The following is a 12330-nucleotide window of genomic DNA, read 5'->3' as shown; positions in this document are numbered from 1 at the left end:
TAAAACGAATTTGTAGTTGACATAAAGATTTACTCAATTTCTGGGCATTTAGTTAAAAAAATGCTAAAGAAGGCAGTAGTTTCACAAAGAAAAATGTCATGAGAATCCTAAAATGTTTTGTCCAGTCAAGACCACATATAAGGTGAGGAAAGGAAACTTTAAAATAAAGAAAATATTTTTAATTTCTAACCTAAAAAAATAAAATGTTCCAAGGGCATTATTGTAATCCAGTATACTTCACAGAGTACATGGTACCATACCAAAGACTGGGAAAAGAAAGGCTATGTTGGCATTTCTCTAAGATCGCTGATGTGTTTCTTGAACAGGACAGATATCAAGACGATAAAAAGCAAGTGGCCAGTGATGCTAGCATGAAGATTTTGAGATCAGTACCAAAAAAAATCAAAATTAGGTAATAGCAAATGTGAAGCTATGCATATGTCACTTCTAAAAACACTTTAGAGAATTGCTCAAACTGAATGTTATCTGTCATTTCAATTACTTTTTCAATGAAATGTAACAAGCAGTAAAAACAGCCAAATGATGCCGTCAAATATTTAAACACCTGCCAAGTCTAACCTGAAGTACTAAGCAACTGAGAAGTGAAATGATTCGCTGCCTCCAACGACATGCAATGGATCCCAGCCTATGACAACTCGAAAGGAAAAGATGACAACTCATTCTCCCCTCCCTGCACGTGCTGCTCTAATGGGATCCTTTAGCTCTTACCTTCTTCTGCCTCATCTTCCTGGGACGACACCGGACCCCCAGCACTGGTTGGAGTGAGAGGTTCTTCCTTCTCAGACGCCCTCTGCAGAGTCACTACTTCGTAGATGGCATCCCCAGCACTGGCATGGGCTCTTCCCTCAGACTGAAAATACATCAAGTATTTCTCAATATTAGAAATCTCAAGTAAATGTAAAAATATACTCGACAATTCATTCAAAAGAGCTCAGTCAAGGGGGGAGCACAGAATACCTCACATGCAGCTCAGTTTAAGGATACGTAGCCACAATATATTGAGAGGAAAAAACTGAGAGAAAGAAAGTTTACCTCTTAAAATGCATAATTTGAGAAAGGCATTAGCCTGGTCCTGCCTGGTTCTGGCACGTAATAGCTATGTGATATTAGGCAAGACTCAATTTATTTGTTATAATATCATCGGATTTTATCATCATACCCATTTTTATTATTATAATTATTATTAGCTAGCATTCACACAGTGCTTTAAGGTTTGAAAAGCACCTTATAAATATAATCTCATTTAATTCTCACAACCATGGAACATAGATGCTACTGTTATTCTCATTTTACAGACGAGGAAACTGAGACAGACAAAGGTTAAAGGACTTACAATGAGTCACACAGCTAGAAAAGGTCAGAGGCCACATTTGAACTCAGGTTTTTCTGAGTTCAGGAAGACTCCAAATCTAACATTCTATCCATAATGCTACCTAGCTGACTTAGAGCTGAAAAGGCTGCTAAAAATGATCTAATCCAAAATCCTTATTTTACAGATGAGGAAACCAAGGTTTCACTACAGGAAGGGTTCTTAACCTGGAGTTCACACACCCTAAAGGACCTAAAGGAGGCTGTGAACTAGAATGGGGGGGAAATTCCAGCTTTATTTTCCCTAACCTCTGATTGAAATTTAGAATTTCCTACAATTACAAAAGTAGGCAATAGCCACCATTCTGAGGAGCGCATAGGCTTTAACAGACTGCCAAGGAAGTCTATTTTAGAAGGAAACATGCAGTAAACGGTCAAGTGAGAAAGGCCACAGCATCACAAAAGCACAGAGTCTGACAGTTAGGAAGGCCCACCGATGCCAAGCAAGCCAACCCTTGCATTAAAGGCCTGTCCACTCCAACACCCCCAACAAGTGGCTGTGCTGCCTCTCCAGAACTGCCCATTCCACTTTCAGACAGACAACCATTAAGCTTAAACTGGTGTCTGCTCCTAGCTCAGCCCTGCCATCACAAACAAAGCAAAGCTAATCTGTCCTCTTTATGACAGCCCTTCAACAAACTAAGGTCCCCCCTGAGTCTTCTCCCACCCAGCTGAGCTCCATATGACATCAGCTCAAGGCTCTTCACTAACCTGGATGCCCTCCTCTGGACACTCTCTGTGGTTCCCAGAACTGAACAGAATACTCCAGATGACATCTGATGAGGACAGGCTATCACCTTGCTAATCCTAAAAGCTTAGTGCAGTAGCCAATGCATTAGCTTTTTTGGCTACCATATCACGCTGTTAACTCAAAATGAATTTAATTCCTCTATAACACACCTAAATCTCTTTCGGAACTGCAGTCTAACTATTACTTCCCCATCTAATACCTCAGAGATTGAGCTTTTTTACCCAAACACAAGATTTTACATTTGTCCCTGGCAAATGCATATCAACTGATAGGTTTAAGAAGCAAAAACTTGTATCAGTAAAAACTATGCTTAATAGGTCCATTTTGTTTGATAAATGTCTCAAATGTCTCAAAAAATATGATTTTAAATTAACCAGTAGGTATATATTAAGTACCTACTAAATGCCAAGCATTATGCTAGGAAGGTGAGGATAGAAGGCAAAGTGACATAGATCACACCCATAACTCTGTCTCTGAAGGTTAAAACTTTATGTAGGGATTATTTTATTTCAAAATAACAATCTGAATCAAAAATTGAGTTTAAGATGTGTCTCTGTGCACCTTAGTATTGTACCAAACATGAACAAAATGGTCAAGTCCTTCAAAATTATCATGGAACAAAAACATTCACTGAAATGAAATTCTGAATCATCAAACTGAAATCAATCCGATATTTATTGTGCACCTACCATGTTGGAAGCAAGAAAATAGAGACCTTACTTAGTGAGAGCAACAGACCTCATCAAGGTCATTATAAGGATCTGTCTGTCTTACGGCTAATCAGAATAATGAATTCACTCTGGTTTCTACTACAAAAGCTAGAAGTACTTAACCATTTAATTTAGCAACACAGATAACAGATGTCAAAACTATTTAAGAATCTGTAAAATAAGCTCAATAAACTACTGAGAAGAGTTTTATAGACAGGATGTCATCTGAAAAAACGTGACACGATGACTGTGAATGACAGTGCACTGGTGAAGCTAGGTGTGCCAAGTTTAAAAACAGCCTCTCTGGTAGGCCACAGTCACCCTCCTACCTCCTCTTGCTGTGACCTGAAGATGACAATACCCAAAACTCTGGCAACTTCCCTGGTTATAGCATGCTACACATGACCCCCACCTTGCCACAATGCCCCCACCTTCAAGTGTCTCATTTTAGGTCATGGGTCTTCCTTTCTATGAGTTAAAATATGTAGTGATAACGACCCACTCTTTTGTGTAGCATTGGCCTACTGGAATCTTCTGAAATGGCCTCTTACTACCAAAACTGCAGGAACTGATTTGGGAGACAAACCCATCAAAACAATACAAAACAAAAGCCTTACAGAGTTGTAGTCAATGTTTGTATGTTATTTCTAGTTCTTATTTTTTGACTTGTATTATTTCATATATGTCTCTGTATTTTTCTATAACTGGTCAGAAATAAAATTTAAATGAGATAAATACCTAGGAGACAGTGCTGTGTAATTTAAAAAAAGACCTGGATTCAAATGTGGATTCTGCCACATTTACCCATAAGATCAAGTTATTTAACTTCTGTTTGCCTCAGAGTCCTCAAATGCAAAATGGGGATGTTAAGAGTCTCTACCTCTCAGAGTTGCTGTGAGGATCAAAAGAAAATTTGTAAAGCACTTAGCACAGAACCTAGTACGTAATAGGCACTACATAAATGTTAGTGACGAGGAGGAGAAGGAACAGGAGAAGAACAAGAGGAGAAGGAAGAGGAAGAAGAGGAGGAGGAAGGAGGAAGAGGGAGAGAAGAGGAGGGTGGAGAAGGAGGAAGAGGGAAAGGAGGAAAGAGAGAAGGAAAAATGAAGAGGAGGAGGAAGAAGGGGAGAGAAAGAAGAGGAGGAGGAAGAGGGAAAGGAGGAGGAAGTGGAAAGAGAGGAGGAGGAAGTGGAAGAGGAAAAGGGGGAAGAAGAAGGAGGAAGAAGAGGAGAGAGAAGAGGAGGAAGGTTATGGGAAAGACACAACCTCTTTGTCTCTAAGTTCATCCTCTATAAAATGAAAGGGGTAGATTGTTGCCCTCTAGGCTCTCTTCTAATTCTAAACGCATGGTCCTCCAATCCCTGGTTTCCATGCTCCTGTAAAATGAGGAAGTCAACAAATGGCCTCTGAAGTGATGCTGAGCTCTTGATCTGTGATCCTATAGCAAGAACTGTAGGGCTTTTTTCTTCCTTGAATCTTCAGCACTTCTCTATCTTAGGAGTATATAGTAGGCACGTAACATCTGTCGAGTAGAAATGTCTTTTCGTGCTTGATGTTCCAACAGTTAAACAGGTATTACATAATCTTTAATATAAATGGGCTTGGATCCACCCCTCTACAATCAACAAAAGGAGCTGCCTAGACAGCTAACTTGGGAAAGCCCTTTCACATCAATATTCTAGCTAGAACCTTGGGATCAATTTCATCTACAGGCTTCCCACTTGGTATTCGGATCTCATGGTTAACAAGTCTCAACATTCTGCTCTTCTAATTCCTATGTTTCAGAATGGCTAATTACCTAGGTGAAGACCTTTCAAAATTCCTAACCTCCATCCACACTCTTTTATCCATCCCTAGTGCCCAGCCTCCCCTTCCATGACACCCCACTGAACATGCACTGTGGTTCTTAAAATCCCTCTAATCATAGATTTCTTCCTCTCACATTTCTTTCAACTCCTGGCACTTAATGAAACCTGAATTTCTCCTGAAAAAATAAAAGGCCACCCTTTGCCACCCCATTCCATATATAAGGACATGAAGAAATAGAGGCATATTCCTGAAGCATTGTCACTTCCATCCCCCCTGACATAGTTACTCAAAAATCTATCCTCCAATGTTAACACCACCAGACTGATCACCCACAAATATGTCTGTATCCCTAGGGCAGTCATCTACCAACCTCCACCTCACTCTCCTTCCTTCCTAAATGAATTAACTTCACAGTCTTACTCTTCACTCAAACCCTGCATTTACCTTCAGTAACTTCAATTTTCACATTAATGGTCCATCCAGCACCTTGGCTTCTGAGTTCAAAGTCCTTAACTTCACATTATATTACTCAAAAGTTCCCTACCACGAAGACCTTGAACTCAGATGCACCACTGATCATAAAGTTCTGGCTTTCCTCTTCTCCCACTCACTTGCTCATCCTAAACTCTCCACTGTGACTAACAATTCTTGCCCTGTTTTCTAAGGTCATCAGGGTGTTTCGGTCTTACTTCCTTACTTTAACATTTTTAATACTATAGTTATCCAATTTATGATGCTGATGATACTCATCATCATCATGACAACAATAGTAACAATTTACAATTATATGGCACTTTAAGGTTTGCAAATCTCATTTAATCTTCACAACTCCACCTGCCAGGTAGGTGCTACTTTTGTTGTTCAGTCATTTCAGCTGTGTGTGACTCTGTGACCCCAATTGGGTTTTTCTTGGCAAAGACACTACAGTGGTCTGCCATTTCCTTCTTCAGCTCATTTTACAGATGAAGAAACTGAGGCAAACAAGGTTAAAGGACTTGCTCAGAGTTTCAAAGCTAGCAATGGTCAGAGACCAGATTTGACTCAGAAGGTGCTATCATTATCCCCATTTTATAGACGAGGAAACTGCGAATCAGAAATTCAGTGATTTGTACAAGGTGAAACAGGTTTTCCTGACTCTAATTCTGGCATCCATCCATTATGTCACGCTGCCTGTGTACAAGTTCAGCAGGGCCTTGAGTCCCTGGCCTCCTAGTCCTCCTGCTGCTCCTCGTTCCTTGCTATTTCTCAACCCTGATTCACTCCTACCAACCACCTTCTCCGTTCCTATTCTAGAGATGCTGACTGCTGCTGGAGAAAGCTATAAAATCTTACAAGTTAGCTCCACTACAAATGTAACTAAGCCCTCATCTCTAACTATCTTACACCCCTCCCCACCAGCAGCTGTTCCAAACCATAATCACTCTTCTCAAGCCCCTCACTTAACTCTCTCACACATAAACTCATTTCATCCTCTCCTGAGATGGAGGCTCCTTCATCATCCTCTTTCGAATATCAAAACCTCTCCTAATCCTGACCCATCCTTTATTCTCCCCTAATCTGTTCTATTCACATAGATGCCCTATTTTGGGAGCTTGCCCCATCATTTCTAGTGGCTCATCATCTACTGCCCACCTATAAACATGTTTTCATGTTTGTGCTCTCGGGTCTCACTTATCCTTAAAGTGCCTTCCCTACACACCGTCATCCACTCAGGTGATGGTCCTAGCCAGTGGTGGGGAACCTGGTTTCAGTCAAAGGGCCACACCTAAGGAACTAGAGGGCCACATGTGAGCTCAAGACCGCAGGGTCCCCACCATTGTCCTAGACCTAACTCTCCCCACTTTCACTGCCAAACTCCTAATGGTACAACTTACACTTGAAACTTCCATAATACTCATTCATCTTTCACCTCCTCAGGTCTAGCATCCCCATCCCTGACCCCCATACAGTTCAACTGAATCTCATTTAATTATAAACAAAACAGGGCTTTTCTTATTCCTTATCCACCCTGATCTTTCTTCTTCTGAATATTCTTTCATTCCCTAATTTACATGACCCAGCTCTCTCATGGTTCTCCTTCTGTCTATCTGAAAGCTTTTCCTTGGTCTTTAGTGATGATTCGCCATCATCACCTGGCCCCTTAAGTGAAAGTATCCCCCAAAGCTCTTTTTGCCAGGCTTCCTTCCTCCTCTCTCTCTAAGCTCTCCCTCGGCAATCTTACCCACATCTGTGGGTTCAATTATTACACTCTGGCAGACGGCTACCAAATCTATATATTCCTCTTTAATCCCTCTTGAGTTCCAACCCCTACGTTTCCAGTTGCCTGCTAAAATCTCTAGCTAGCTATTTTTCTGGGACCTCAAAGGCAACAAGTTGAAAACCAAATTGATCTTTCTCTAACTCCAGTCCCTCCATTCTGGTTCCCTCTTCTCTGGTTTTGGCCTATTTTTTATATCTAATTCCTCCCCTTCACCTAATTTAAGTAAAATGGATTACTGGATGCTGCTCAAATTCAACACTCTTTCTCAGCATCCTCCAACCTTGGAATACACTCCCTGCTCATCTATGCCTTGCAGAATCCTCCTCCCTTCTTTCAAAGGCTCAACTCCACTGACACTTCCGTCATAAAGCTTTTCCTGATCCCTTCACTTCAAAAGTGTTTTCTCCATCTGCCCCTATCATAACATATTTATCCATGCAAATGTCAAATTCCCCTCCTGCCCAATGGAACAGAAGTCCCTAGACAGCAGAGATTATATCATTCTTTATGTCTGTATCCCAGCTCCCAGCCAAAGCAGGCATTATGTTGAATTGACTTATATTTGTTTGGTGAAATCTACAAAAGCTGAAATTCTATTTCTTCCCAGAATTCCATCATTCTATTAAAGCTCTTCTCTGGAACATCTTAGCAGTACTAATAATAAAATGTTCTTTATCTTGACTGCTGATGTGCACTAGAAATGTACCCACTTTCTTAATATGAACAGCTGACTTCCAAATTAAACTGCTAATGCCGTCAATCATGTTGAACTTGATTGTTATAGAACCAAGTGTTACAAGGTACTTTTTCCTTTACTACTGATGATTTCCTAGGTCTTTTGCACTTCTAAATCCTGTGATCTTAATTCTTTAGGGAGCTATTAAAAAATCAAGTTGTCCTTTGAGTAATGCATCATCAGACTTCCCCAAAATAAGCAAAAATGTAAGAACCACCCCCAGAGCGGCATTTCATTGCTTAAAATGCTGCTGACTCAATTACAGCCTTGAAGAGTGAGCCATTTTTTAACCAAAATCTTCAACAATAACACTCTTCCAAAAACCATTTTAAATTATATTTCAAGATTTGTGCAATCCTCATAGACTCCTAATGGTGAAACAACAGTTCATGAGATATCCCTTCTGAAAAGCTACATCATGGAGTATTGAACTCATAAGCAGAATTGTGTTCTTCATGTTTCTAATCTTATTTTGAAATAGCTTGGCTGTCATCTAGGTTCTTTCTATAAATCTGGGTCAAAAAAAAGGAAAAAAAAAGAAAGAAAAAAGAATAATCTACTTCTATAGAGAAGGACCAAATAAAAATGCTATTTTCCATCATTATGACAAAATGCAGAATTTTTAATTTAAAGCATCTCAAAAGTTTAACCACAGAAATAGATGGAAATTAAGTTTATCCTATGAAATAAATTTGCTGGAAATAATTCTGTGTAAGCATATTTATTCCTTGGACCTATAGGTGCAGTCACCATATTTTCTCAGGCCAAAATCAACACACATCTTTGCAAAACAAATTTTTTTAAAAACTTTATTAAAAGTTCATTTTCTTTTCTTAAAATCTGGATGCCCACAGAACTGCAGCCTTAGCATACACTTAAGCATAAAAGACAGACTTTCCTTCACTAAATTTCAAGAGTGGCCTTTCCCAAGTACATAGATTACCACATTTCTTTTTTAGACAATGGTTAATCCACTGGTTTTTGTATTGTGATACTCTACAACTGAGGTGTCAAATATAGCCCACAGCCACTCTTGAATACAGCCTGAACCAGATTAAGATAAGTTGGGAAATATTTAATAAAATAAATGAGAAATGCAATAAAACATTACATCTTAAAACTGTCAATATGAGGCCCACAGGGATCCTTGTAAACAGTTTAGTCACCCCAATTTCTAGTTGACAGAACTGTTCTACAAGATCAAATTTTTAAAAAAAGGCCTTATATCGAAGGATTAAATCTACCTTGTTTGTGAGTTTTTTAAAGGTTGTATTTTACAACTTCACAAAAGGAATACTCATCAGCCTCTGTGCAAAATATGGTATCTGATTTTGTTAAACTCACCGCAAAATAGGAAAAAGTGGAGCTTCCTTAGGGAAGAATGTGTAATTTTCCAAACGATTCTGATTCAGTATTGTTCATTCAGCCGCCTATCTGTCATACTATGACACAAGCTGCTTTGTCTTCAGACAAATCTAACCCACTCCTCAATTCTGGTTTGATAGACACAACATTAGCATATGGTACCCTGGCAAGTCACACAGCTCAAAAATGGCAGAAATGAGTTCGAAGCCCAGACTTCCTAAGTTGAGTCATATACATGATACATACATGTAAATTATATATCATATATTATTATTATTTTAATGGAATCAATTCAGAGATATATAAGAAATTCTATAAATAGGTTTCACATTTCTCTCTTATCATTAGTCATTGTCTTTTTATTCCTGTTGTTCTACTATAAATGTTTATATTATTTGCCAAAGGAATATTTAACTCTGAAGATCTTCGTAGGAAGTGAATTGCAATATTGGCAATACTACTAGTAATCGCTTCTCTGGGAGGAGAATAAAGCATGTAAAAAAATGTAACCAAAAAAACTAAAGACCTGCAGCATGAAATAAACTCTGCTTCCTAAGGTATAAAATAATAATGATAATTACAATTATTATTATTACAAATAGCATTTATGTAGTACTTTATATTTTGATCTTCACAACAATCCTGGGAGATAAGTGTTATTATAATGGTCGTTTCATAGATGAGGAAAACGAAGCTTAAAGACTTAACAGGATCACACAGCTACTAAGTATCTAAGATCAGATTGGGACCCAGCACTCCTGACCCCAGGTTCAACACCCTAGCTACTATGCCACTCATCTGTCTTTCCCTGGAATGGGAGCTATGATAAAGACAGTTCCATTATGGTGTACAGTAACTTAAATAAACATATGATGGGGCCTGAATTTGTATTCAGTGCCTTATAGACTAAAGACCACCAATGGAATATTGGGTTATTGCTATAGAACTGGATTATCATAAAAAGCTGTGTTTCAGACAGATCACTATCAGCAACTCTTAACAGAACTTTTCATAACACTGGATAACAGAGTGCATGAAAAGCGCATTTTCAGTAATAAAAAAGAAAAGTGATCATAGTTCACTAAGTCAGTGCTCACAGAGTTGTGTTAGAGTGGCTGTATCTAGTACCACTGTAATCTAAAGTAATGAATATCTGTAATAGAAATCCCATTTTTGGATTCTTCAGCTCCACCATAAAAATCCATTTGTATTGACAACCAAAGCATAACGCATTTGTCGTAGCTCAACATTCCCAAACGTTCACTCTTTCTTTTAGCTATTCTGAAAGTACGTTGTATTTACTATAAAAGAGAAAAAAATTAAGTCCACTCCAGTATAACCAAATGAAAAAAGGCTTATTTTTCAAACTATATGTGATATTGCCTAAACATAGGGGACAAAAAAGTATTTGATTCTCTACTATTTACAATACATGTTACAAAATGGCCAAAATACATCTGATAGCACAAGCAATAGCAGCAATATCAAGGGGACAGATGATGTCAGCAGGCTTTGGCCTCCACCCCCAGCTGAGCGGCACACCAAATATGAATGGGTACTGCTAAAAATAGACTAATCAATACATCTGTGTCCTGCTTGCTTCAAGTCAAGGATTTGCTACTCAGATATCATGCTCTGATAAATGCTCACAATGGTAACTATGACTTCCATCATTAGGGCCAGAATTACTAAAAAACAAAGTAGGTCAATTTTGCCTTTAAGACTCTGGTGTCACTCTCTCAGCCCTATAAAAAGCAAAGCCAGTTACCAGGAGGTGGAAGGAAATTAAAAGCCACTGTCCACAGAGACAGGGGAGCCTAAAATGGATAAGGAAGAAGAGAAGGATAACTTGCATTTATATATTGCTTTAAGGTTTGCAAAGCACTTTATAAATATGATCTCAGAGGTTAACTGACTTGTCTGAAGTCATGCAGCCATAAAAGTCAAAGGCTACATTTGAACTCAGGTCTGCCTGACTCTAAACCCAGCACTCTATCCACTGTTCTCCTTAGCTGCCAAATGTCAAGGGATGCAAAAGGTGATAAGGCAGAGCATCTAGTAAAATTTACTATTCTAAAGTAGGGGTTCTGGGACAGGGCTGTAAATTCAGAATAGGGGAGAGGAAAGCAAATGGGAGATTTTCATCAAGAGAGGGACTAGCAGGAAAATGAGGAGAACCTCCATGAAAGAGGCTGTCTATTTAGGAGCAAAAGTAGGCGAAAGGGGACCAGGGCAGGTCTAGATGAACAGTCTTCTTGTTGCCTTACTTAGGCGGAATACATTCCAGAAGGAAAGGGAAAAGGAACAGAAAAATCTAGGGAATTGTGTCCAATACTACAAACCCGAGATACCCAGGGAAGTGGCTAATAGAGGCCCAAGAGGAGAATGGCAAACAAAGGTCTCAATGACTGTATGGAATGCAGAATGCTCATCACACCTGCTTCAGCTGCCTCCTGGAAAGCACTTTTTTCTTCCAAAGGCTGTCTCATGGAAAGACAAGCTATGTTGGTGAAATGGAAATAGTGTTGAATCTGGAAGACTTCTGTCCAAGTCCTAGCTTTGCTATGGACTCTCTCTGTGACAACGGATAAGTCATTTCATCTCTCTGGACTTCACTTTCAGTAAAACAAGGGTGTTCAACTAGGTGATCTCTCAGGTCCCTTTCAGCTCTAAAATCTATCTTGAGAGATCAACATGTAGTACAAAAGGCAAACAGCTGAGAGCCTGAACAGCCCTTGGGAGGGGGCAAAGTGGGAGAGTACTGGGTACTAATGGGTGAAGGAGAATATGGTAGTATTGGAGATAAGCCCTAGGACTGGCTATGACTGGAAGTGTGGGCTGCAACCCATCTTCCCAACTGGCTTATCACATGTCCCTTGGGGTCTTGCCAGAGGCACCAATCACTACTCTCAAATAATTAAAAAAAAAACTAACGCTATGTGACACTCAACCAAGAATACACTATATATGTATCATTCATTAAAAGGAAAGCTATGGAAAATAAAAAGGCTGAAAAAGGGACTTCCATTATGATTGATTTCATTCACAAATGCATGCACACTCACACTAACAGATGTATTTCTAGAAAGAATATTTCCTTATTTATAGCTTCCAACAAAAACCAGTAATGAGTCCTCCAAAAATGAATTATTCATACACAACAGAATGAAGCATTTGCCCATTGATTTAGGCTATATTTTTCTTTAAACAGGAAGATGGTCAACCAAGTTACTTTTAAAATTTTCCAAAGGTTTTCCTTTATACTTCAACATCTAGTAAGCATGATGACTACTCAACATTAAACTACTCA

At 39.0% G+C, this 12330-nt stretch overlaps 1 protein-coding gene across 2 annotated transcripts in view; it reads right to left on the bottom strand.

The window, feature by feature from the left end:
• Positions 1-12330, bottom strand: part of RABGAP1L (RAB GTPase activating protein 1 like) — a 680962-nt gene that overhangs the window by 558104 nt on the left and 110528 nt on the right. For both annotated transcript variants that reach the window (XM_036756235.1, XM_036756234.1), the window contains exon 11: positions 730-871. In XM_036756235.1, the coding sequence (XP_036612130.1) occupies positions 730-871 (142 nt within the window). The remainder of the gene's footprint in view (positions 1-729; positions 872-12330) is intronic.

Source organism: Trichosurus vulpecula, chromosome 4 (assembly GCF_011100635.1).
Source record: "Trichosurus vulpecula isolate mTriVul1 chromosome 4, mTriVul1.pri, whole genome shotgun sequence".
Taxonomy (NCBI): domain Eukaryota; kingdom Metazoa; phylum Chordata; class Mammalia; order Diprotodontia; family Phalangeridae; genus Trichosurus; species Trichosurus vulpecula.
This window is presented reverse-complemented; position numbering and strand designations above follow the sequence as displayed.